Genomic DNA, 26,085 nt, shown 5'->3' on the forward strand with positions numbered 1-26,085 from the left:
GGGCTGCAGAGCGTCCTGGCTGCTCCTGTAAGCTCATCCACACAGAGACGGTCAGGCCTCCAATCACTGGGAGTCACAAGCCACTCAGCGGTGACCAAAGACACAACGAGGGCTTTGTGCTGACAAAGCTAGTTGAGCAGTGTTTGATCTGGGATGTATTTACTTTGGAAAACACGACAGCAGTCCAGCACCAAAGGTCACACTGAAGCCTGCTGGTGACTTTGGCCGATTCTGTCCCTGCAAAGCCAGTTCTCAGCAGCACAGAGGTAAGTAGGTTTCTAACGTTTCTGCCGATTATGAATTCTTATTTGAGGTAGACAGAGATGGGTAACTGGTTTGCTTCCCTATCCAACTACATTCAAACGCTCTCTACACCATCTTAGAAAGGGTAAGAGGTTTTGTTAAGCTGCCTGTGATAACATTCTGTCAGTTACGCTAGTGGACTATCAGCCAACAGGGGAGGAGGGACTGCGCTAGGTTAAGGACCTGAACTGGGAATGGTGCTGGGGGCTGTGGGCGGGCACCCTAGTTCTGGGGCATCACAAATGGTTCAGAAAAATGACATGTGTCGCACACGCGCACACACACGTACCTACGTAGAGAGACCTGGCGAGTCTGGAGACGCAGGTACAGGGTGGGTGTTCTCTGTGCTGTGCTTTCAACTCGTTTGTGAGCCTGAAGTTATTTCAACCTGAAGGGTGTCTACAGCTCCATTACCCCCACTCCGTCTGGGCCGGGAGACAGCAGCCAGGAGGGACGAGGGACCACAAAGCCCAGCCCCGCTCCACGCAGCCAGCCTGAGAAGGCGCCACAGGAAATGCGCATAAAAACAAACTTTTGAATGATTTCCTTTTAAAAAATACTGCTTCTCTTCAAAGATAGTAATCTGGATTTAAACACAACCTAGTGATAATTTTAAAGTATCTTCTTTAACTCTTGTGATACTAAATGGCAAAACAACAGGAAGATTTACCTTTCAGGTACCTAATTTTTTACCACATGAGATAATTATGAGATACCTTCTGCTTCCTCTGATGGGAGCATAATGCAAAGTGTTTTGGGCTTTTCATCGTATAATGCAGGAATAGGAAGAAGCAAGTACAAGAAGCTTCCACACGTACTATCTGAATACAGGAGCAAAAAGACACGAATGTTTTCAACCTCTGCCTCCCTATCTGGTCTCAGATTCCTTTTCCTGAACTCTTGTTTATTCAAGTTGGGTTTTGTTTTTTTTTTAATTTTATTTATTTATTTATTTATGGCTGTGTTGGGTCTTCGTTTCTGCACGAGGGCTTTCTCTAGTTGCGGCAAGTGGGCGCCACTCTTCTTCACGGTGCGCGGTCCTCTCACTATCGTGGCCTCTCCTGTTGCGGAGCACAGGCTCCAGACACGCAGGCTCAGTAATTGTGGCTCACGGGCCTAGCCGCTCCGCGGCACGCGGGACCCTCCCAGACCAGAGCTCGAACCCGTGTCCCCTGCATTAGCAGGCAGACTCCCAACCACTGCGCCACCAGGGAAGCCCTCAAGTTGGGTTTTTTAAAGCTTATTTTAACCTGAGAAGGATACTTTCAAGTGTAGCCTAGCAAGAAGACCTCTTCTTTTCTCACTTTTTCAGTGTCTTGCCATTAATACCCACGCCCAATTCTACCCAGAACCTGGGCCCGGTTCCGCCGGCAGCCACACACATTAGACACTGTGTCCTGAGTGCAGGCAACGTGTGTGGCAGCCTCGGCTACGGGCTGGGGGGAGGGAAGGGGACAGGAAAAGACAACAGACAGTTCCAAGTCAGAAACCATGTGACTTTCTTCTCCAAAATGTCGTGATCAGAGGAGTGTGCAAGCTGACTGTGTTAACAGTGCTGCAGAGAAGAGCCGAGGTGGGGACTGGGGCAGGGACAACGGTGCTGGCACTCCAGGCCAAACGGGCAGAGCCCTAGACACAGGGAAGGGGCTCCACTAACCTGGGTCTAATCTAGCCACTGGCACATTCAGGCAGGCTCAGCACCCCCGATATGCACATGCTCTGCGCGGGGAGCTGAGTCACCACAGCCCCTGGTCCAGCAACGGCGCCCAGAAGAGGCTCCGCCGAGAGTCACTGCCATCGCCAGCACACCATCTTCAGGCCTAACAAGTCCCGATATTCACCTAACAGGAGCCAGTGATTCTTACCTGGCCTGGAGGGGAAGCAGACATTCTGTTCCTCAAAAACGTACCAGATGGTCACCCACCTGACAAACCTGACAAGACACTCTCCTCTTTCTGAGGTGATTAGAAGGGATGCTGGGATCCTGCATGACTGAGCAGCAGTATAAACACCTGCTGTCACTGTCCTGGAGACACAGAAGCATCGAATATAGCTCATTTCCCAGGATGCAATTCACAACCAGGAAGGAAGCAAGAGAAGGACAAAGCCGTCTGGCAGCCAAACTGACGTGACAGGTGGAGGGATGGGAGACAGACGGCTCATCCCACAGTATCTGTTAAAAACGTGCTTTGTTTAAATAGAGGGAGCGCCCCTCAGGCCTTCAGTAAGAGCTTTCTGACAGCACCCTCACCCAGACCCTATACACCTGGTGAGACTATTTGTAACCCCAGCCAGAAACACTTCTGTGGGAGAGCTCTGGTCCCTCCTGAAAGCAGTGGGAGCTGACTGACAGATACAAGGAGAAAACGTACACCTGCAGCAAGGTGTACCCTCATCCCCCATGGCTGCAGGAAGACCGGCACCCACCATGTCCACTGGGCCCCCAGGTGATCCCTGCACTGCAGACACAGTCCAAATCACACAGATTAAACCACCCCAAATAACTGCTAGCACAGGAGGTGGAGCCTCAGCCTGCCTGGCGCCGCCCCCCCAACCTGGCAGTGTCCTTGTGAGCTGTGCTTTACTGCACATGGGCCCCCATCCAGCTGGGGGACCTGTGTGCCTCCAGGGCCCACCCAATATGTCATTTGAGGAAGGGACACAAAGTTCAGTGAATGAATGAAAAGGAAACTCCCTGGGGCCCCTGAGCCCTATGGTTTTGCACACTTTCAACAAGGGGTTCTGATCTGGGCCCAGTGGTCCTCCAGGCAGGTTCATGAAGCCACACAAAATGTCAGGCGTCTGTTTTATCTTCAGCAGATCCTAAAATGGTTAGAGACTGGCACCCCTGGGGCCCTTCCTGGGTCGTGGCCGGGGGCCTGCAGAGGTGTGTGTGTGAGTGTGTGGGGCGGGGAGGGGGCAGTCTGCCAGGCTGCCCTCACCACGTCCTGCTCTCCCTCCAGCTCCATCTCCGCCAGAATGCAGCGCCTGATGCACCCTCTTGTGGTGTCCCTCCTCCTGGCATCCATGTGTGGGAACCTCAGCCCTCGGGGTCAGCTTGATAGCGGAGGGGGAGACCTCGAGTCTGAGGACCCCCGGTGGGGGCAGCTGAAGAGTGGAAACCTGAGCAGACCCCTCCTGCCTGCCGACTTCCACAAGGAGAACACAGTCACCAACGAGTGGATCGTGGACGGGGAAGAGGACGACGACTACCTGGACCTGGAGAAGATCTTCGGGGAGGATGACGACTACATTGACGTCGTGGACGCGGTCTCGCCCGTGGACCCTGGGACTGGCGCCAGCAGCGTGCTCCAGCTCTTCCCGGGCAAGAGCCGCATCCAGCGGCTCAACCTCCTCAACGCCAAGTTCGCCTTAGACCTCTACCGGGCGCTGAAGGAGCGGGTCGGTGCCTCGGACAATGTCTTCCTGGCGCCCGTAGGTGTGTCCACAGCCATGGCCATGCTCTCCCTGGGCCTGCGGGGGGACACCCACGAGCAGGTACACGCTGCCCTGCGTTTCACCGACTTTGTCAACGCCAGCGCCACATACGAGCTGGGCACCGTCCACAACCTGTTCCGGAAGCTGACCCACCGCCTCTTCCGGAGGAATTTCGGGTACACGCTGCGGTCCGTCAGTGACCTGTACATTCAGAAGCAAGTTCCAGTCCTGGACGACTTCAGAGCCAAGGTCCGACAGTACTACTTCGCCGAGGTCCGGGCGGCTGACTTCTCTGATCCCGCCTTCATCTCCCAGACCAACCAGCACATCTCGCGGCTCACCAAGGGCCTCATAAGAGACGTACTGGAGGATATGGACCCCGCGACTCAGATGATGCTCCTGAACTGCATCTACTTTAAAGGTAAGAGGTGGCGACATTTCTCAGGGCAGACGCGCGGGCGCTCTCAGCTCACAGGTGGGCCGAACTGCAGACTCTACTTCCATTCCCCTGGGAAACCCAGACACGGGGTCAGCTCGCAGGGACAGGGAAGGTCCTGATGAGGTGACAGGGCAGCTGACACTTAGAAACCCTGCACTTTACGCCTCGCCACAGCCTTGAGAGACGGCCACTGTTATGAGTGTCTCCATCTTACAGACAGGGAATTAAAACGCTGCTCCGGAGAGATGGTGGTAAGGGGCAGAGCCAAGCTCCAGCCTCTGTTAGATCAGAATAACGCAAAAACCTTTCCAGCATCAGGTCAACCTGGATCTGAACTTTTTCGTTTCCTTTCCCAACGGACAAAATGCTGACAAAAGGTTCACCCTGAGTAACTGACATTCACACCCCCACTCCTTTCCAGGCAGGTGGGGGCGGGGAAATCAACCCTTATGTCTAGAGCAACTGTTCCGGGCCAACACCAAGCACCGAGGCACTTCCTAAGGAGGCCCCCCCACCCCCCGCCAACCACCCACACCTGCGCACACACAAACACACAGAGCCCCAGGACTCTAGAGATAAACAGGCACGGGTCTGTAAATACCAGGCCTCGCTTTTAAAATGCCCTGATGAGACCTGAGCCAGGAGAAACCTCTACTGCCCTCCACCTGCCCAGCGAGCCGAGGGCACACATGAAGAGCGGGGTCACTGCACACTAGTGCGGTGACACGCAACCACTCTCCCCTCTGCCACCAAGGACTAGTGGGCACCAGCCAGGTCAGTCCTGGGAGGCCACGTTCCCTGGTTGGTCAGCTCCAGCAGTTTACGGAGGTCCAGGGAGCCCCTCTCCTGAAAGTGGCTGAGGGGCAGTGGGGCCAGAGCACCCACCGGCCGGACACCCACTCCGTGCCCAAGCCGAGGCCCCCCGCGGCTGTGCGGAATGCTGCCAAAGGTCAAAGCAGGGGGAGGGAGCCAAGACAGGAGGAAGGGTTCAGAGGCTGAGCCAGACCCCTGGCTCCCCCGACGCCAGGCACAACGCCAGCCTTGCAGTGGGCGGGTCCAGGCTGAGGCTCCAACAGGCCCGTGACAGGCACACGGGACATACTCAGTGAACACACACATGTCCTTTCATCCCTGGCTGGCGGGACAGGTTTGGGAATGAAAACTGGAGGTCAGCCCTGGTCTCACTCCCCTAACCATGTGGCCTCGCAAATCCCACTGTTACATGATCAGTGGGTCTGATGTTGCCAGTGACACTTGAGAGTAATTTCCTGTGTTCAGGGGTGACTTTGACAGTGAGTGGGAGACCCCTGGGTGGCACCGAGGCCCGAGGCCCTGCCAGCCTGTGGGCACCCCGACTTCCAGAGCCTCTGCCTCAGCGCAGTCAGTATTCAGAGCAGGCAGGGGCACGTCCCAACATGGGAACCAGGGTCACGCAGACGGCAAAGGTGGCGGCAGGGCACATGAATCCTTGCCCACACACCGGAAGGCTTGCTGGATCAGGGCTGGGAGTCAGAGAGATGAAACGCCAGTAGCACCAGCTCTCATATCACAACAGAGTCTGGATGTGTAACTCTTAGCTCTAGCTCCCAAATCTCTGTCACTACTTTGATTTTAATTTCAAATGTTACGAGCACTCTGTAAAACACAGTGAAAACAGAGGCTGGGCCTCAGGAGCAAAGGAAGGAGGGAACTTGGGAGCGGCGGGGCAGCTGCAGCAAAGCTGGGAAAGCCGTGGCTGGAGCCCAGGGGAAAGGGGGTCTCCCCCAGGGCAAACGGCACAGTCTGGGGCGGGGAGAGACCAGGGACACTGCTCACACCCACCATGCACAGGGTGGCCCCCCGCAGAGAGCTGCCTAGATGCCTGACTCACAGGGCTGAGCAGCCCTGGGCGGAGGCCGGCTCCGGAGAAGGACCCAGATCAGAGGCGGGCGGGCACTGCTGTTATGCCTCCCCCAGGAGCCTCCTGCTTTTCGGACACCCTGCCCCACCCACCAGCTGGAAACCTTGAACAGGTCACTTGGCTTCTCCCCTCTGCTTGCTCATCTGTGAGATGGGGGTGGTGAAAGCCCCGCCCCTCACGGTTGCTAGGAGTCCATGTAGCACAGGAAGGGGCTGGAGGAGGCCTGGCACATGGCCAGTCTCACCAGTGGGCGGGCGGCCCTCATTTCCAGTTACTAGCATCTTAGAGCCACACAAACACGTTCCCATTCGGGCACACGAAGCTGCCCCGAAATCCAAAGTGAAGGTGGCAATGGCAGTGCTGCCTCCCCAGGCATCCAGCCAGTCCCCATCGAGCTGATGGCAGCTCAGGGCCCTCATCTTACAGAGAGACATGCAGAGGCCCAGGCAAGGCAGGTGATGTGCTATTTAATGTCAGGATCTAACCCAGCATTCACCTGGTCTATTCACCCCATCTGCCCTCATCCACTTCCTACGAGAAACAGTGGTTCTCAGTGTGGCGGGCGGGTCAGACCAGCACACTGGTCTGGCACACTGGTCTCAGTGTGGTCCCCAGACCAGCAGCATCAGTATCGCCTGGGAACCGGTAAGAAACTTAAACTCCTGGCCCAAACCAGACCTGTGGGTTCATATGGTGGGGGTGGGTCATGCAGCCTGTTTGAACAAACCCTCTAAGAGAGCATTTAAACAAAAGCCTGTTCCTGCTGACCTCACAGGGTCCTGGGTGAACAAATTCCCAGCGGAAATGACACACAACCACAACTTCCGGCTGAACGAGCGAGAGGTGGTCAAGGTCCCCATGATGCAGACCAAGGGGGCCTTCCTGGCGGCAAGCGACCAGGAGCTGGACTGCGATGTCCTGCGGCTGGAGTACATGGGGGGCATCAGCATGCTGGTGGTGGTCCCGCACAAGCTGTCCGGGATGAAGACCCTCGAGGCCCAGCTGAAACCTCAGGTGGTGGAGAGATGGCAGAAGAGCATGACAAACAGGTGCCTCTGGGGCCAGGGGACTGGGGACCCAAGGAGGCTGGGGCCGCAGTCACTTTAGGGAAAGGGGCATGTGCCCCCTGGGCCGCTGTGACTTCAGCCCAAACTTTACGCTCGGTGAAAGGAGACCAGAAAACGTTGATGAGAAATGCACTGGTACTCTGTGATGTGGGGGCAGGAGCGACCTGGCTCTGCCACACACTTGCCCTGACCCCCTGGGGTCGCTTGCTGTGGGCCTAGAACCAAGACGAGCCCCCAACCCAGTATGAGAAGCCCCGAGGTCCTCCAAATCCCCTCAGGGCGTCACTCACCATCTCAGTCAGGACCATAGGTTGCGCTGCTGGATCAGCGCAGGAAGGATGCACAGGTCACCTCCCTGTCTTCCTGGATCCCGCCAGGCCCGAGTTAACAACTGAACCTGGTCTGGGCCTCCTTTCAGGACCAGGATACAAGGAAATGCAACTGAGGGACAGGCAGGCTCTTAGGGGCAGGTCTACCCAGGTAGCTGGGCAGGCAGCAAGCCCTGTCACTTTCTCCTTAAAACCTGTTCTGTACCCGCCTCCTTCCTAACCGCACTGCCCACGACCTTCGCCCTGAGCCAGTGGGGGCCTGACCAGTCTGCCATCCCATGCTCCGTCTACCTGCCACGAGCCACCAGGCAGCGTCCCCACCTGACTCTTCCTGCGAACTCTCTGTGGACTCCCACCCACAGGATGCAGCCCGCTTGCTGCCCAGCCTGGCCCACACGCTGCTCTGCTCTCCCCTGTCCTCCTGCCCGGAGTCCTGCGCTCCCTCCAGCAGGCCCTGCTCAGGGCCTCCAGATCTTGTCCCCCCTCCTCCAGGATGGCCCAGTGGTTAGGCCTGTTCTCGTCACTCGGACGCTAACAGGTGGTCTTTACACTTTGCTGCTTCACGTATGGGGTCCTGGCGCACCAAGAGGGAAGGAAGCTCCTGAGAAGGGGGTGCGTCTGGCGTCTTAGCCCCACAGCGCCGTCAAGGATGGAGAACGCTAGCGCTGGCTAGTACAGAAAGCACTCTTTTTTTAAGTGCACTGAGCTGCACTTCAGCTCCTTAAACAGTAAAATACCAAATGCCTGAAAGCAGGGACCCAAGTGAGAGAATGATGTCAGATGCCTGAACCATGAGCCAGTAACAGCTCTGCCGCCTGGCTGGTAGGACACAAACCATACAGTACCGAGGACATGACCGCATAGCAGTAACCATGCCTCAATTCTGAGTGCTGGGATTACAATGGGATGGTCTTTCCAAAATCCTCCACTGGCAGGACGAGGATATGCATTTTAAGAAGTGTTGTGTCAATTCTGTGGTACACGGACTGGAGGCGGGTGTGTGTGTTTATGGACGTTTAAGGGGAAACGTGATTCTTCTGCAACTTGCAGTTAGCAGAACCGGCCCTTCTCTTCCCTGACCAGGACACGGGAAGTACTCCTGCCCAAGTTCAAGCTAGAAAAGGACTACAACCTGGTGGAGGCCCTGCGGTCCCTGGGGGTCACAGCGCTGTTCGACAGGAACAGCAATATGACGGGGATCTCGGACCAGAGGATCGTCATCGACCTGGTAATGCCCGTCCTCTGCCTGTCCCCATCCCACCCCAGGTCTGCCCCCCTTGGAGCCCCTGCTGATACCAGAGAGAAGGCAGGTGCCCGGGAGCACCCCGGCCCAGCAGGCCTACTATGGCAGAGGGCCCAGAGCGTGAGCAGGGAGTTCTGGGGACACGGTCCCGCCCGCAGAGTGCTGTGGGCAGCCCTGAGTGGCCATGGTGCACAGTGCAAAGGTGACACCGTTCACACCACACTCAGCTGATGCGTGAGGACCGAGTCCCAAGGGCCATCCTGCCCAGCCACGTCCATGCCTCCCCTGCGGTTGCTTGGTCCCTTCCCTGAAGAACACGAGACTACCCCCCCTTGCCCGTCTGTGAGTGACCACCACTATCTGATAGCTTCCCTTTTGTCCTGACGCAGTTCAAGCACCAAGGCACCATCATGGTGGACGAGGAGGGTACGCAGGCCGCAGCCGTGACCACCGTGGGGTTCATGCCATTGTCCACCCAGGTCCGCTTCAGCGTCGACCGGCCCTTCCTGTTCCTTGTCTATGAGCACCGCACGGGCTGCCTGCTCTTCCTAGGCCGGGTCGCCAACCCCACCAGGTCTTAGCGGTGGAGGCCGGGGCGTCTCGAGTGCTCTGGGGCATCCGCAATTCCATTTCCCTTCCAACAACGACCACGAGGAGCTGGGGCGGTGACCCCGTGGCTCAGGCCACCTTTCTGGGAGACATGGACGAAGGACCGCGATGCTTGCCACCATCAGGGCTGCACAGCCCAGAGGTCACCGCAGCTGCAGCACGGCGGCTGTCTCCTAGAGGGTGTCGGCGCCAGACAGACTGGCTCCCTCCACCTCACAGCAAACCCCTCCCCAGGCCCAGCAGCCCCCCTCCTCCACTCTGTCACCCAAAGCCTTTCCCCGCCAGGGCTTCCCACCTGACAGGGAACATGGGCAGGAGCTGCCCCCTCCCCAAGGCCTGGGGTGCCCTGGCCTCGGGCTCAGTCCTCTCAAGGCCCAACCTCCTGAATTGAGGTTAAATGTCTCTGCACCTGCTTTCATCTCATGGCCGCCCGGAGGACGGCATGTACCCGTAGCCATGCTTTCCACCCTAAAGATAAATAAATATCGCCACTTTTACTGGGTATAATTCTACTTTTATAACGTCAGATAACTAAAAAAGGCCACATTCAAAATAGCTGACACCCCAGCAGTGCTAGACATTGACAGAGTGACCTGAGTGCCCAACAGTGACCCAGAGCAGGCACATCCTCAGGCTCGGATGTGGCAGTGCTGCTGCATCCTGGGGGCGGGGGGGCATGGATGGAGCTGTGTGGGGGCTCCGGAAACACCAGTCTGTATGTGTGGCACACGCTTCAGCTTCCATCCCCAGACACAGGGAGACCCTCAGACGTGCCTGCGGTGTGGGTCTGGTTCGAGAAAACGGGCGACGTCCAAGGACTATATTTCTGGACCCTTGATTCCGGGGCAAGACCAGTGGAATCCACACAGGCTGCTCAGAAAGAAGAGCGCAAGGCCTCCGCAGTGTGGGGCGGGGTACAGCGCCGGGGGGTTCAAAACTGTCACGTGTGTGGCCGTCAGACTGGGACCCCACGGGCCTGCAGTAGGCAGTGGGCTGAGGTCGAAGCCTGGTTGGCCTGACTCCACAGAGAGCTTCTGACCCAGCGAGACTGACACAGTCACAGGCAGCAAAGGGGTGCACGAGTGCTCCCTGATGTGGAGGCTGGGTTATCCCTGTCCTCACACCAACCTGGGGCTTCCACTGTTACAGAGGGGGCGTGCTCAGCCGCAGGCCTGAGTCCCACCCTGGCCCTGCTTTCACCCCTCCCCCTCTCCCCCTGCCCCCTCCCCACTGCCTGAGCCAGGGCCCGTCCAGTGTCTGACACCCAGGGCAGGGGGGCCTTTCCTTGTCATCCCTCTTGCCCTCTCAGGGAACCTGGGCTTGCTGACCACCCTCTCCAAGTCCTCCTCTATTCTGAGTCAACACTGTCCTCTCCTGGGCTTGTCTGACACTTCTGGTCTTGCTGCTCTTTCCTCTGGCTCCTCCCCCACACCCCCATGCGCATCTCAAGATTCCACCTTCAGCCCTTCCCCACATCCCCCACCCAGAAGGCATGAAGACACGTGGCCCGGGCTCCTCTTCAACCCCCAGGGGTCAGAGAGCTCCAGCCCCTCAATCTGCTCAGAATGCCCTTGGGCCCCCTTCAGAAACGAGGTGCCTCCATGCAGCAGATATGAACCCAGAGCACAGGCCTGCGCCAGGCTGCCTGGGTTCCACTCCCGGCTCTGGCACTTTGAGGCAAGTTCTGTGCCTCAGTCTCCCGTCTGTGCAACGGGGATAACACAGTCCCTATCTTGCAGGCTATTGTGAGGATGAAGTGGGTTACTGTCTCGAAGGGGTTCAGGTCAGTGCCTGGGTTACCACTTCCAGCCCAGGGGTCCCTAACTGGGGGCCTACCTGGGCCCCTCCCCCTTCCCTTCCTGAGGTGAAGTGCAAACCCTTGAGGACAGACGCCACCTCCATGAGGAAGAGGGAGCAGCTTTCACACAGGTCTATGAATTGAAAGTGTTAGTCCCCAAACATTCTTTTACAGGCACCAAAAGAATAACCTGTCCAAGGCCACACAAGCTGCAAGTGGCCCGGGTGCCCAGCCGAGTGGAATGCATGGACATTTTCCACGCTTTGTGACAGCGGGGCAACTATGTCTCCAGCTGTAGGTTCAAGCAATGGAATCAGTGACATTTCTGAAGAGCATCACAGATTCACAGGACAAAGACTACCAAACGCAGGCAGGAAGGAGCCTTGGAGGCCATGTGAGCTGGCGCCCCCACCCCAGGCTCCCAAGATCACTGATAAGGGAACAGCTGCATTAGGGCAGAAACCCATGCTTCCTGCCCAGAGCCACTGGCACATGCACTCAACTAAGTCACTGAAGACACAGTGTCATCGAAAAATCCAAAACAGAGTATCTTTTTCTTTAAAATAAAAATTTTTAAAAAGAAGTATAAAACATTCAAGCAAACAAACAAAAAAACTATGGAAGTTAGTTTCTCCCAGAAGGTCCAGGGTTAGGGTGAGGGCTAGAACCAGAGAGCAGAGGCAAGAACCATGGCATCTGGGCTCTGTGTTGAGCAACAGAATCAAATATTTGTTTCCTCCTCCACACTATAACCATTAACTTGTTGACACAACGATACTTACTCCGTTCATGTAAAGGTCACCGTATGGGAGGAGACGTGGGTGTTTCAGGTGAGCGTGTGCTAGCCTATCACTGCTGACATATCTTCCCGCCGTGACGCGCCAGCCCCGCAGAAGGTCACCCCATCTTTTTGAGACTCTGCTGGCAGAGCAGGTGCGGAGAGACTGGGACACTCTCCCAGGACCCCACATGCAGGGCCAGGAGTCCAACCCCGGTCCCAGTGACCCTAAAACTGGTGTGCCCCCAAACCTACAAGTCATCGCTCCCCAAAAGTGCGCAGAGTGTCCTCTATAGATTTCTTCCGTGCATTTATTAAACTATAAACAACAACCGCCAAGCACACTTACAAGCTCACAGGCATACAGACGGGTCAGAGAACTGTGGGGCTCAAATATCCCAGAACTCGTTAACTTGAGAGGCCCCCCGGGCGTGCTCCCTGTCTACCAAACCTGCTCTCCGTGGAGCCCTCCACGGGCCAAGGACTTCATGCCCCTCGCCCTTCCCTCCAGGCCAACAAAGTGTCCTCGTGGCGCTTCTCAACGCACTGTGCGCGAGTCGACGTCAACCATGACATCTTTAGAAACCGACCCGTGGGTGCTGGTGTAAACCGTCAGGGTCCCAGCAACCCACAGGCCCTCGAGGGGCTGTGGGGGCCCTGACTGCAGGGAGAGGCGGGAGGGCTCCCAGGGAAAGTGGGAGGCATGAGGCAAGCCCAAGCTCCAACCCTGCAGCACGCTTGGGGAGAGATGCTGTCCTGGAGCCCGGCTGAGTCAGCCACCTTCGGGGGAGGGAGGAGGGGACAGGCAGAGGGTGGGGGTGGCCTGAGGCGGAACCCCCCACCCCCACCCTGGACATAGCCCGCGACTATCAGCCTCACTATCAGAGCCAAGAACGATAAGCCAGTTAGCTGCCGGTTCCCATCCACCTTGGCTGGCTGACACCGGACCCCCAATAGTCCCCAGACTCAAATGACGAATGCCCACAGAAGCAGGGACTGAAACCACTTTGCAGAGATAGGAGAAGGCTCACCAACCGCCCACTGGGCCTCGAAGCCCCTGGGTCACCACGCAGCCGGAGGTCAACCTCTCCACCTGCGGGGACACCCACATAAATGCTCGAGGCTCGAACGAAGAGGGAGAACTGGAGGAGGAAGCAGGGGCTTAAGCAGAAGGCAGGCTAAGTGGGAGCTCAAGAATCACCAATGAAACAAAGCTGGACGCGGGCCTGGCTCAGGTCTGGCAGCTGGGAACGCCTGGGCCGGGAAAAGTGACATCTGTAAGGGTCACTTGGGAAGAAGTGGCCACAGGCTGAGACAGGACAAGACGGACACCGGCCCTTGACTGCAGCAGTGCTGCGGCAGAGACAGGCCTGAGCCATCCCCGACAGGGCACCAAGGGCTGCAGCCCCAAGGCCCAGGCACCAACCAGAGGCGCCCCAGGCTCACCATGGGGGGTGGGGGGAGGGGTTGGAAGCAGCCCCTGCAGGCCACAGTCAGAGGCACCTGAGCAGGGCGGGAGCTCAGGGAAAACCTAAGTCAGACCCCCACACCCGAGGAACAGGCAGTAGGGTCCTGGTCAGCTGGCCAGGGGTTCAGCCGAGCATGGAGAAAGGGAGCGAGGCAGCGAGGCAACAGCAGGCACACGCCCACGGGGCAGTCGCGGAAGCTCTGAAACACAGCCACAGCTGCAGGATCCCTGCAGCCTCAAAACAGCACCTTTCAGGGAACTCGAGGCAGGTCTCTGGGCAGCACTCAGTACGAGCACCGCACCTGAGTCCGAGACACCAATGGGCGGGTACTCACCACAGCGATCACAGGGATGAGGACGCCCAGGTTCCCCGCGCTGCTGGAGGCCTGGAGGAGAACAGAACTGAGTCACTGATGAGCCCACGCTTCTTTCATTGAAAAGGAAAAAAAAAAAAGACCTAACACAGTGTCATGAAAACTGAAATTCCTTAATCTACACGAAACAATGAAAAAGATATACAGAGAAACATGTATAAAGATGCATAATCTTAACAGCAAAAGAGGGAAACAATTTGAATGTCAAACAGGAGAAGGATTACATAAACCGTGACAACTCTGCACAAATATCACAAGCTGTTACAGAGACAGCACTCTGAAAAGCACTGTCACCTTAAAAAGTGCCCAGATCAAACGTTAAATGTAAGAAAGTATGTTCTCACACAGTGCCAACTATGTAAAATAAATAGATTTGCATAAAACACCTAGGAGAAAGTCTGTCAAAAGGTTAACGACCATTGTATCTGAGGAGAGAAATTTTTACTCTACTCTTTATAGGTTTCTGTATCTTTTCTATAATGAATACACATTCTTTCCAAATCCGGGGAAACTTGGGGGTTACTTAAAAATAACTAAGTAAAAAGTCAGCCACCTGGCCAGACACATGAGGAGCAGCCCGGCTTGGGAAGCCCAGCTGCTCAGTTGACCATGAGGGCATCGACTGCCCACCGCAGCAGGGCTGCTCCATCTTCAGGGATGAACAGGGTTGGGACAGCTTGCCGAGGCCCTGTGGCCGCGCAGGGGTGGGGACAGAGTCCTAAGCTGGTGTCCCCCCAGCTCTTGATTTCTGTCCTCAGCTCCTGGTGGTCAGTGTGTTGGCCAGTCCCCACCCCACCCCACCCGCCACTGCTGCCCCACAGACACCTGGCCTGTCACTGCAGTGGGGGGTGGGTGCATGGGCAGGCTCAACTCGGCACCCAAGGAGCCCCTACCCCAGCCGAGGAATGAAGCAGGACACCTGAGTGTTGAGCCCGGGAGATGCAGTGAGAGTGGTGGGGACGGGGGTGGGGGGAGCTGGGCCCTGGAGCCCTCAACAGGGTACAGCCTCGGCCTCCTTGGGCTCCAGGTGCCTCCCCAACACCCTCGAGCCCCCGTCTCTTGTGCACGGGGAGCTGGGCCCCACTCAGGAGACAAGAGGAACAGTGGCCCAGCCTGCTGTGGCGGGGAGCAAGGCAGGGCTGAGCGGGGCAAAGGGTCTCAGGCCCTGTTTGCACCAGCCCCTTCCTCCTAGGTAAGACTTTCACTCAAGGCTGCTGCTCACTCGCTTCCACCTCAGAGAGGCCTTGAGACCACCCGATGCCCGTTTTGTTCCCATGCCTGTCCCGCTAAGCCTGCAGGGGCAGCCCCTTGTCTGTCTGTTCACTCCCGCCAGCACCCCGGGAAGGAACCAGTCCCCCATTCCTGACGTCACCAGGTAAAGGGAGAAAGCACGGGTTTCAAGGCGGTGCCCGGGGCTGAGCCCTACCTTCAGGGCGGGCCCCTTCTCACTGGCCCTCTCACTGGCCCGCTTGCCCTCCAGCCCCAGCTGCACAAACAGCTCCAGCAGGTTCATGAGCAGCTCGTCCACCAGGTGCTCGTCCTGGATGTTGGCCGCGATGTTGGCCAGGGCATTGATCACAGCCAGCGAGCAGTGCCTGTGGGAGAGAAGTGGCGCGGCCACAGTGTGGGCCCCCAGTACAGTGAACGAAGACCCTCAAGGCGAGGGACATGCCACCAGAGGATACCAGCCCTGAAGGAAAGTCAGCTGCTGCGGAAGAGACCCCAACCTCCCCCGAGACAAGTTGGGGGCCCAGGGGCTGTTCAGCTTCCAGGAGCCTGAGCGTTGGGGCGTGTTGACGGTCTCAGGACACTTCCTCCAAGTGCCCGGGCAGCCACGCAGCTGAGAACAGGCATGTCACTCCCCAGCACTTCCAGGGGACCCACTTCCCCTCCAGTTACGGTCTCCCTTCATCACCACCACCCCGGAAACTCTGACGACACTTCCTCCTCCACCTGGGGCTGAGGTTAGGGTCAGCTCACATCAGACACTCAGGAAGTGCTCAGTGGTCCTGACGACCTGCCCCGACCCCGTCACCCCATGTAAACCCTGAATAGGAAGCTGACACTGCCCACCAGCGGGGCGGCTGGGCTCTGAGTGCCGGGTCAGCTGGATGCTGCCGCAGCCGGGCTGTGCCAAGTAGCTCAGGTCTTTAAGGCCCAGTTTCTTCCTGAGTAAACAAGGATAATAATTCCCTCCTCGCAGGGCGTGGGGGAATCAAACAGTCCCTGTGAAGCACGTAGCACATTGTCTGCCCCCGAAATCACAGAGCAATGGCAGCCGGGACAAAAGGCACCCCTTCCCAGACAAATCTCTGGCGGGGGGAACGGATGGCAGTGGATGCCTCCTCCGGCGGGAGACCAGTCACTGTGGGTGGCACTGTCAGAAAGTGCTTTAGGAAGGAAATGTGGCAGAAGATGAGGAACTGGTAAGTCCCGTACATGGCACAGGCCGAGCAGCGAGGCAGAGGCGGGGTCAGAGGTCAGAAGGAAAGACAGGGAGGGGAGGGGCCAGGAGGTGCAGGAGCCGCTCTGGGAGCAAGATGCAAGGGGAAGAGGTTTTGGTCTGTGTGTCGGTGTCACTGCGGAGACCAGAACGGACAGACAGGAGAGGGAGGTGAGCTGGCGGCCCCCCAAGGCCACTCCTGTGTTCCAGTGGCCGGGGCTCCCGTGGGAGCGGCAGTGAGAAGGCAGAGAAGCAGCCATTGTGCTGAGAGCTGTCACATGCATACACACGGCCTCATACACCCACACAGCTGGTGAGGAAGTTAAGGCACAGAGAAGGTGAGCATGTCCTGAGGTCACACAGCCGCACTCCCACCCCCTCCCCTGGGTGGAGTGGCCAGGAGGGGAGAGGAGAACCTCCACCCTGCCCACCGCCCTCCTGACTTCATCTGACCAAGTCCATGAGATCCTCCAAACACAGGAGGATACGTCTCGTCCTTGGGGCATCCCTGGGGAGGGCGAGGACTCATGCAAACATCATATACCCAAGGCTGTCAACATCTCCTCCCTTGCCCTCTGAATCCACCCTGAGGCGAGCATCTGAGACACAGGTATGCAGCACCGACCAGCAGAAACACTGGAAAATTACCTAATGTGCGGCCTAGGGCTGGCCAGACAGATTGCGGTGCTGCCACCTGATGGACACCATGCTGACATCTAAGGTGACGACGGGCAGGAAGGCCGGTGCTGCTCTGTGAGAACACGGTCACCCGGGGGCGCTGTGCCTACTGGGTGAGGAGCTCAGAGATGCTAGCTCGGGGGCGGCCCTGTGCGGGTCATTCCCGCCTGGGTACATGTATTTCTAACATGTAGTGCTTTTGTAAGAAGAGATGTTTATTTAAGAGACAAGTCCCCACATTTCACATTTTCAAAGGATCGAGAGCAACAACGAGGTTGGGAAGACTTACCTGTAGCCATGGTCCTTGTAATCTTTGGTGGCAGAATACACAACAGAGCTGGCCTTCACGCTGATCTGCTGGAAGAGATTCCACACCTCCTGGTAAATGTATTGCTGGAAAAGAGTGAGGGACACGTGACCACATCTCCTCTGGGAGCACCCTCCATGGACACCCAGAGGGGACACACTGGGGACCAGGGACAGTGGGGCCTGAAATAGCATCAAGGCCAGCCCTTCCTAAAGGTTTATGCAAACCTCAACTTAAACACCTAGAGTGGAATAGGTTCCATTTCCATTCTATTCTATTAACATCGGCAAGAAAATAGTTTAAACCTCTTTCTCCGGCACTCTTGGAACCATTACACTATTCTCCTTTCCTTGGAAAAAAATCTCACCATTCGGTGTTAAGAAAGTTGTGAGCGGGCTTCCCTGGTGGCGCAGTGGTTGAGAGTCCACCTGTCGATGCAGGGGACACGGGTTCGTGCCCTGGTCTGGGAAGATCCCACATGCCGCCGAGCGGCTGGGCCCGTGAGCCATGGCCGCTGAGCCTGCGCGTCCGGAGCCTGTGCTCCGCGACGGGAGAGGCCACAACAGTGAGAAGCCCGCGTACCGCAAAAAAAAAAAAAAAAAAAAAACACAAAGTTGGGAGCATTTAACTCTTCCGCAGGGTAAGTTTAATCTGTATTTTTACATTCCTGGGAATCAAGGAGATTCCCAAAGCTTGCCCAGGGAGAGTGGGTTCCTGGCCGTGCTTACGTTTCCGGTGATGACCAGGCAGCCAAGCTGGTCGATGATGAGCACGTCAAGGGGGGAGGGGGGCTGGCAGAACTTCTGCTGTAGGATCTGCAGGATCGGCTCCATGACTTTTGGGGTGTCCCTCAGGGCCACTGCGATGTGGCCCAAGGCTCGGATGGTGTGGTCCGGAATCAGGTGAGCATCCCTACAGGAGGGAAGGACAGACATGCCCTGGGAATGGTGCTCTAGCACGCAGCAGGGAAAAGAAGCCGGAAGCCAGGACCTGGACCCCAGGGTCATCAGTCTCTCAGAGGAAGCGTCCATCTGAAAGTGACAGCCTGGGATCTGCAATCACCAGCACCAGGCGGGAAGACAGAGGTCTTTTCCCCCAGTGTCCAGGGTGGACATTCCAACGTGGGCTTCAGCAGACATCGTGGGACAGACTCAATGCCTGACGCCATTCCGTGCCAGAAAGCGTCACAGACGCGTGAATGCCAGCAGCCCCATGAGCCTGCACAGCACCATCTGCCCCCGCCCCCACCTCCTGGGACAGGACAGGACGTACTTGTCACTCTCCTGGGAGATATAGAGCCGGTTGGAGAGGCTGGCCAGGAAGGCCTCCACGATCACGGCGTCCACAGTCAAGCCAGCCTTCAGGCACCTGAGCAAGGAGGAGGCCAAGCAGAATGAGGCATCAGAATAACCAGATGAGCATTTTGTGTTTGATTTTGGTTGAGTTTTTCCTGTCTGGGGTCTGCAAGGTTTAAAGACCCGCTCTGAATACTCTTTCCCCAGAAATCTGAATGATCATTACACAGAATGAATTCAAAGAACAGCTGTAGATTTCACCCTTTGAGAAGTATCTCAGTTGAAAATAGTAACTTCATTATCTTGCCCAGAACAGTCTCCTCCAGGGCGTCATACTCATGCCAATTCCAATTTAAGATTCCGTTTCTCAACAGAAGTCACAATAGCTGATTCGAAAGACAGATGGTCCCACGGTGGCTGAGGGAATGTTAAAATTACATATCGAGGTTTTAACAGTATGGAGAAATGCTTATGCTCTAGAGAAGGGGAAATCTAACAGCCCTGAGGAGCATGAAATCTTACAAGCATCTCTCGCTCCCCACACATTTGGCTCCCAGGCCACAAAGTCAGAGAAGACAGTCTGACAGAGTAGTTGGGCTCCAGCCCGATGGCCCCGAGAGCGAGGCGCCAAGACTCAGACAAGGAGAGGTACGACTCCTTCAAATCAGAATGTATCTGGTCCCCAAGTGTGGACAGCAAGAGTTCACACAGATGGAGCTGGTGCTGAAGGGACACTCGGGCACATAAAACCTCTCATTTATACCAAAAATCGCACGGAAAACAAGATGAAACAGGACCACATGTCATCACTCTGGATGATGGGCTAAGGGATAATTCTTTTCTGTCTACTTTTCTATAAGTCACAGGTTTTCTCTGTTTTTTATTACGTTTATGATCAGGAAAAGAAAGGCAGGAAATTTTTGTTTTTTCTTTAACATGTAGCAATCTCCCTTTTCGGATCCAGCGCAGGTTTAGAAGCTTCCCTGAACAATAACGTCTCTGGCTCTGCCTGACACACTGCCCCTATCCCCCTCACTCCACGAGGCCACCCACCTGCAGACGTTGTCGATGGCAATGTCCCGCAGCTGCTCGTACATGGACGGCTGGCTCTTCTTCCCCGACGCCACATTCAGGGTCGACTCGGAATGCTCGTTGGTTACGCTGATTTTTATATCATTGCCGGCAACTGGAAGTAAAAATTCAAATATCTATCTGGTTATGCCTGTCACTTTCCATATCTGTGTTTGAAATTCAAAACCAAAATCAAATGTAATCATCTTTAGCTACAAAAGCAATCACTTTACAAAGACTTCACCAAGCATTTCAGAATCCAAAGTGTCGGAGAACAGAAAGGATGAAACAAAAGTTTAAATCAAGGAAGCACACTTAAGTTACAAAGCAATGAATACATAAAACAGCAACGTCTTAAGAAATGATTCAGAAGTCCTGGCCCCTAGGAGCTCAGCCCCAGCAGAAAGGCAAGGGCATGGCCTGAGGGCATCCAGCTAATGCACAGGAAGGCGGGAAGGGTGGGCAAGCCTGAGAGCAGGGCCCTCAGAGTCTCTCCACCTGAAGGGAGAGGACAAAACGTCCACCTTGGTGGGACTGGGGGCAGCATGGTGATACCACTTCAGCGCCCGAGTGCGCAGCAGGGTACTTAATTAACATCGGTCACCAGACGTGCTCTGGGCCTGTGGCAGTGGAGGGGACAGAGCTCCAGGCCCGGCGTTGAGACATGGGACGCACACTGCAGGATGCCCCAGAGAGGGCAGGTGCCAAAAAGAGCAGGCCTGGAGCGGGGCCTGGGGCAGTGGCAGCGGGAGGGAGGCCTGGCACCCCAGGGGGTTGTGCAGGGGAAGACTTGGGAGGAAAAGGTGGAGGAGCAGCCCAGGGATGGCGGCCTCTCGGCCAGTTACCTGTGTGGTACTGACTGTGGCACTTGTACAGCTTCACCAGCACGGGGGACGGGACCACCAGGAAGTCCCGCAGGGATGGCGTCACCGAGTGCACCACCACCGGGAATCTCTCGCACAGGCGGCCCAGGCCCTGCAACGCACAGCGGGCCATCAGGGGCTGCGGGAGAGGTGCCCACCCCTTCAGACACCAAGTCAATCAGACTTCCAAGGGCCACCCAGCCATGGGGCACAAAGACAGAAAGGGGGTGGTCGGGACTCTCTCCACCCAAAGGCGAGATTCACTGTTAAAGTGTGTCCATCTCTTTTGGAAGAAACTTAGGGGAGAAAGGGCACCAAGCATTACTTTTACACAACGGCAGACATGAAGTCAGTGGGGTTGGGACAAGGTCAGAGTCTCCGCACAGCAGGCTGGCGTCCGAGGCCTTGGGAACGCCCGGCAGATGCAGGGCAGCCTCCACAACGCAGGACTTGGCTGTGCCTGGACCCCACTCGCAGAAAGCCTGCTGGCCGTCAGCAGCGGCCTCCCAGCACTGAACTTGTCCACAGCAGACTCTAGTTCAAGTTCCTAGAGGCAGCAGCTCAGACCTCGCTGCTGGTGCCTGCCACAGCCTGGCCACAGCAAGAAGGCCCTGCTGGGGCTTCCCTGGTGGCACAGTGGTTGAGAGTCCGCCTGCCGATGCAGGGGACACGGTTCGTGCCTCGGTCCGGGAGGATCCCACGTGCTGCGGAGCGGCTGGGCCCGTGAGCCATGGCCGCTGAGACTGCGCACCTAGAGCCTGCGCTCCGCAACGGGAGAGGCCGCAACAGTGGGAGGCCCGCGTACCGCAAAAAAAAAAAAAAAAAGAAGGCCCTGCTGACGGGTGTCAGCACCGCGCTCCCAACCACCCCCACCAGGGCCCGTGAGACTGACCTGAAGACAGCAGATGAGCAAGGGCAGGTGAGCAATGATGACCTTGCTGGATGTCTTGGACTGCAGCTTCTCAGACAGCTTGATGCACAGATTCTCTGCACCTAAGTTCAGAACAGAGGAGGGTACGGACCTTTAGCAAAGGCCAATGGTCACAAAGACTCCTTCACCAGTCAAAATAGAACGTGACTAAACCCCGGGCTCACTAACTCTGAGAAGCGGCTCCACCACAAAGTGTCAGAGGCGCGCGTCCCTGCTCCTTTCCTGCTGCTATGACGACACCATCCTGCAGGGTGGGCTATCCCTCTGCTGCCAGCCCCCACCCTGTCCCGTGTCCCAAGCGTGGCTCCCCCCGAGCCCCCACCTTCCTGGACCAGCACAATCTTCCGCCCTGAGATCCCTCCTCTCCTCGTAAGCGGAGGACTCGCCAGGCGGTGGCACGGGGAACCCACCCTGCTCGTCCTTCACAGCCCACACCATGAGGTCCACGCAGGCGGCACTGGCCTGGCAGCGCAGCTTCAGGGGGCTCAGCTCGCTGTGGGTCCGGTCCACGTCGTGCAGGATCTTCTGGAGCTCCCCCTGGCTGGTGTTGAACTGCTCCAGCACGAAGTCATGGACCTCCTTCACAAAGGAGGTGGGCAGGTCTGCAGGAGGGAGAGTGGGCACAGATTCAGGCTGTGAGCAGCCGTGGTCTTTCCCTTGCGACAGACTCCCAGGGAGAGGGCGCTGCTGCTGGCTACCATGCTTCCAGGAAGGCCGGCTGGGGCGAGCCGGAACGGGCTCGCATGCCAGCCCTGCACACATGCTACCAGACACTCGGAATGGTCACCTTCCAGCGAAATGCGAGCCATGCTTTGTTTTAAGCTGTCAATACACTCAAACCTGAACACGAGACACAACCTGGGGAGTGCCATCACCAGAACTGGTCCGATTAACAAAAAGTACTCCTGTGATACTTTCTAAAAAGGGCGTCAGTTATCAGATGTGGGAAAGCTGGATGCAGCACGAGGACTGCCCCCTGCACAGGAAAGCACCCAGTCTGCAGCCTCTCCCAGCTCTCGTCCTCAGGCCTGGACAGTGCAGGAGACCCGAGAGACGGCACAGGCACAGGGCAGACTGGCCAAGAAAGCCAGCAGCAGACTGGCTAGGGGAGGCCGCAGGCTCCGGGGTCAGGACGAGCAGCCAGCACCTGCCGCTTTTCGGGAACCTAGCCCTCATGGTGGCCCCAACAAGGCTCAGGCCCCAGCAGCGCTTGGAATCAGATCAGGAAAACAGCTAAGGAGATTATGGGACACCCACAGGACACCATGTGGTCATCAAAGCTTTTGTTTATGAAGCACATTCAGCAACTTAAGGGAAGAACCTAGGAAAACTGTGTTTAAAACACACAAGAGGGCTTCCCTGGTGGCGCAGTGGTTGGGAGTCCGCCTGCTGATGTAGGGGACATGGGTTTGTGCCCCAGTACAGGAAGATCCCACATGACGCGGAGCGGCTGGGCCCATGAGCCATGGCCGCTGGGCTTGCACGTCCGGAGCCTGTGCTCCGCAACGGCAGAGGCCACAGCAGTGAGAGGCCCGCGTACCGCAAAAAACAAAACAAAACAAAACAAAAAACACACAAGAGAGCCTGGAAGGAACTGCTAACTCCATATGTGAGCTCCGCTACTGACAAATTATCCTGAGTTGTAAGATCACGACTGCCTCGTTTTCTCATTTTTTAATGTTTTGAAACATGTAAGGCAGACACATTAGACTGTATGCCTGACCAGGGGATCAGGATGACCCCACATGTCCGTGTCAGACATCAGCCGAGAAGACACACCCACCAAAGAGGCTGCGCTGCTGGCAGCACCGGGGGCAGAACAACAGGTGCATGTCCCTCATCGCCTGCTTCTCCCGGGAACATGTCCACGTTCCTTGCAGATGCTGTGAAGCGGCCCTGGCATAAGGGCAGGACCCCACCCTCACCTTTCATGTAGTACAGAGTGTCCCGTAGCATCTTGAATGTGGCCACATAGAGGGGGTCGCTGAACGCGCTGTAGTAGAGGTCGGCGCTGGGGTTGGCCTGCGGGTAGAGGCATGGGACGCGTGACTGACACCGCCGGTCACTGCGGTGACTCCCTCCTCCCTCCTACACTCACACTGCCCAGAGACGCCTGTGGGGAGCAGCCCCAGGCTCCTGGAGGATGGACCACCTCCTCTCACTGAGGGCTCACCCTCTCCGGGCATCTTTGAACAAGGAGAGTGGAGGTGCAGGAGCCACGGGGCCACAAGACCACATTGCATCCTGTCCCCCTCAGTGATAGACATGACAGCTGGGGCACCTTCGGATTCAGCCTACGTTTCGTAACTAAAATTCACTTTAAATTTTCTTTAGAAATCTCATCTAAAATGTGACGCTAGTTTTCTTCTGGGGAAAAAAATTCATCCGAGGTCTAGTGAGTTGAATAAGATGCTGTTAATTTTTCTGCACACTCAGTCTAGTGCAATGGAAAGGCACGATTTACAAAAGTTCTGACACAGGTAAGCGCGGGGAAGGCGGAAGTGGAGGCAAATCCACAGCGGGAAGGGGCCTGCAGGGCGAGGCTGGTGGAGGCCGTGTCCCATGGGCATCGGTGCCATCAGAGGGCGCTGCGCGAATGGCCCTACAGGCACAGTTTTCATGACTCCCTACAGGGCAGATGTGACACTGGCTGAGGTTAAGGTGACCAGGGGTCCCACCCCAGAGCCAGGAGGGAGGAACCCGGGCGGTGCAGCCCAGCCCCAGGGCCCCAGAGCTGTGAGATGAAGGCTCTGACAGCCTCTGTCTCCCCGGCTCAGAGCGGGTGTGCCATGGGTTCAAGGAGAGGGAGTCACATCTAGCACATAGTAAGCAGTCACTGCCCGTGAAGGTGGATGAGGAGGAGGATTATCCTGCAGTGACTCGGGTTTGAGCTTTTTTTCAGCCACAAAACCATTTCTTCAAATGGACATTTACACTAAAGTCCAAAATATGAAACAAAATATGAGAAACTGCTCTGTTCCACGAGGAGAAGGGCCCCAGAGCCCCATGTTCCTGGCATTCCTCTCCCCTCAGGACCCAAGCCAGCTCTTCACCACGGACGGCACTCGGGCCCAACACGTTGCTGCTGTGCCTGCCAGCCCAGCTCCGGCCCTGGCCTCCTGGTCTGCCCAGGGTCACACGACCCCACACCGACAAAGGACACCAGGACACCTCTGAGAGCAAGCACAGTGAGAGCTCAGGCCCATGAGCAGGAGGGCTGCGGACCAGCTGGCAAGTGACTGGCCACACACCTAATGCCCGCAGACAGCGGGGTGGAGCGCATGCAGGGCAGGAGCTGCGACCTGCAGCACAGGGAGGTCCCTGCTGGTTCCCTTCCCGCTTCATAACTGAGCCCGGTGGTGCCAGGTGCTGCATGTCTTATAATCGGATGATAGAAAGAACGCCAGGCTTAACAAGGAATCTGAGCCCAGCACGCGGCCACAGCAGTCATCAGCCTGGAAATCGGTGATCTCTCTGGACCCTGACAAAAGGGGGCTGACTCAAATGTTCCCAGGGACTTTGAGGCCTCCCAGCAGCGACATTTAATGATTTTATAAATAAAGCTGTGGGCCTTGGTTCCAAACATGCTAAGGACAGAAGATGCCTGAGTACACACCCCTCACACTCACAAGCCAGGGCCTGCAGTGCCTGGACTGATGAGGGGTGTGTACCGAGCCTTGGCAGTGGCTCTGCAGGCACCGTGGGGGCAAGGACCACAATGGAGCAGAGTCGGGGCCCAGGCCGCAATCCAGCTCCCATGCTGACCATGGGACACGGGCACCGGTTAGTCCTCCCCGAACCTCTGCTTTCACCTGTGAAGTAGAGACCCTGACCACTGCTCAGGGGCCAGGACGGGGCACCGGTAGGGGACACATCTAAAGGAGCCAGGCACAGGGCAAGCCCTTGGGCGGCAGGTGTGCTGTCGTCACTGGAACGTATGCTCAAGTCTCGGAGAGCCTCTCACTCACTCCAGTGGCCCCACCCCACCCACTGCAAACCCTCACCACTCCCCCCACACAGGTGTGCCCGGGAGGTGATCTCGACGTGATGCCCTCAGAGGGATGTACCTCCATCACGCTGGCTACGACTGTGTCCAGGGACTTGAGAACAGGCTCCTCAACAATCTTCTTCACCTGCAAGGGAAACGAGACCTCGTGAGCACCTGGCACACACAGCGGGAGACAGGAGTGCCAGCTCATTCCACTGAAGAACAAATCATGCTGATATATGAAACCACATCACAAGCTCATGGTGAAAAACGGATGGAAGTAAGAGGCCAACAATGAGCACATCACTGGAGCACCAAGGCTCCAATACACACACAAAATGTCCCTAATCCTGCCATCACCTAGAACTTCTTTCTTACCATAGATGGGAATGAAATAAAAACAGAAAAGGAACCAACTCCCTCAAATCTGGGGACATGAGGTTTCCATTTCCAGGAAGCGAGAGCGCTGAGACTCCAGGCAAGACTGACTTCCCCCCACCGAGGCCCCTCCCAGACATGGTAGACCCCCGTCACAGCCGGTCCCCAGGCGCCAACAACGCCCCCTCCCCGGGCCAGGGCGCTGGCTCTTCCGGGCGCTGCAGCACACACTGCGAATTCCTCACAGGAGCACTGGCCACCCCCACTGCGGTCCCACTCTGTACCAGTGCTCAGGACAGGAAGAACTGTTCTGCCGACTGAGAACCGCCTGAGAAAACTGCCACCACATTACAGTGCTTTAAGGTTATTTTAAAAACATATGGAT

General features: G+C 56.8%; 2 protein-coding genes across 3 annotated transcripts in view; one reads left to right on the forward strand and one right to left on the reverse strand.

The window, feature by feature from the left end:
* Nucleotides 1–26,085, reverse strand: part of PI4KA (phosphatidylinositol 4-kinase alpha) — a 94,719-nt gene that overhangs the window by 33,859 nt on the left and 34,775 nt on the right. For both annotated transcript variants that reach the window (XR_014017265.1, XM_081251760.1), the window contains exons 9-19: nucleotides 25,402–25,467; nucleotides 23,260–23,356; nucleotides 21,745–21,936; nucleotides 21,296–21,396; nucleotides 20,386–20,515; nucleotides 19,523–19,655; nucleotides 18,447–18,542; nucleotides 17,903–18,086; nucleotides 17,157–17,260; nucleotides 15,173–15,341; nucleotides 13,708–13,758 (exon numbers count right to left, since the gene is read on the reverse strand). Coding sequence is in view for 1 of the 2 variants with exons in the window: in XM_081251760.1 (XP_081107886.1) it covers nucleotides 13,708–13,758; nucleotides 15,173–15,341; nucleotides 17,157–17,260; nucleotides 17,903–18,086; nucleotides 18,447–18,542; nucleotides 19,523–19,655; nucleotides 20,386–20,515; nucleotides 21,296–21,396; nucleotides 21,745–21,936; nucleotides 23,260–23,356; nucleotides 25,402–25,467 (1,323 nt within the window). In the remaining variant the exon portion in view is untranslated. The remainder of the gene's footprint in view (nucleotides 1–13,707; nucleotides 13,759–15,172; nucleotides 15,342–17,156; nucleotides 17,261–17,902; nucleotides 18,087–18,446; nucleotides 18,543–19,522; nucleotides 19,656–20,385; nucleotides 20,516–21,295; nucleotides 21,397–21,744; nucleotides 21,937–23,259; nucleotides 23,357–25,401; nucleotides 25,468–26,085) is intronic.
* On the forward strand, nucleotides 179–9,847 carry SERPIND1 (serpin family D member 1). Its single transcript, XM_081252770.1, has 5 exons — nucleotides 179–266; nucleotides 3,267–4,162; nucleotides 6,856–7,129; nucleotides 8,560–8,704; nucleotides 9,109–9,847. Exons 2-5 carry the CDS (start codon nucleotides 3,283–3,285, stop codon nucleotides 9,298–9,300), a joined length of 1,491 nt encoding a protein of 496 aa, XP_081108896.1. The 5' UTR covers nucleotides 179–266; nucleotides 3,267–3,282; the 3' UTR covers nucleotides 9,301–9,847.

This window comes from Mesoplodon bidens (genome assembly GCF_964165515.1).
Source record: "Mesoplodon bidens genome assembly, chromosome: 13".
NCBI classification, from domain to species: domain Eukaryota; kingdom Metazoa; phylum Chordata; class Mammalia; order Artiodactyla; family Ziphiidae; genus Mesoplodon; species Mesoplodon bidens.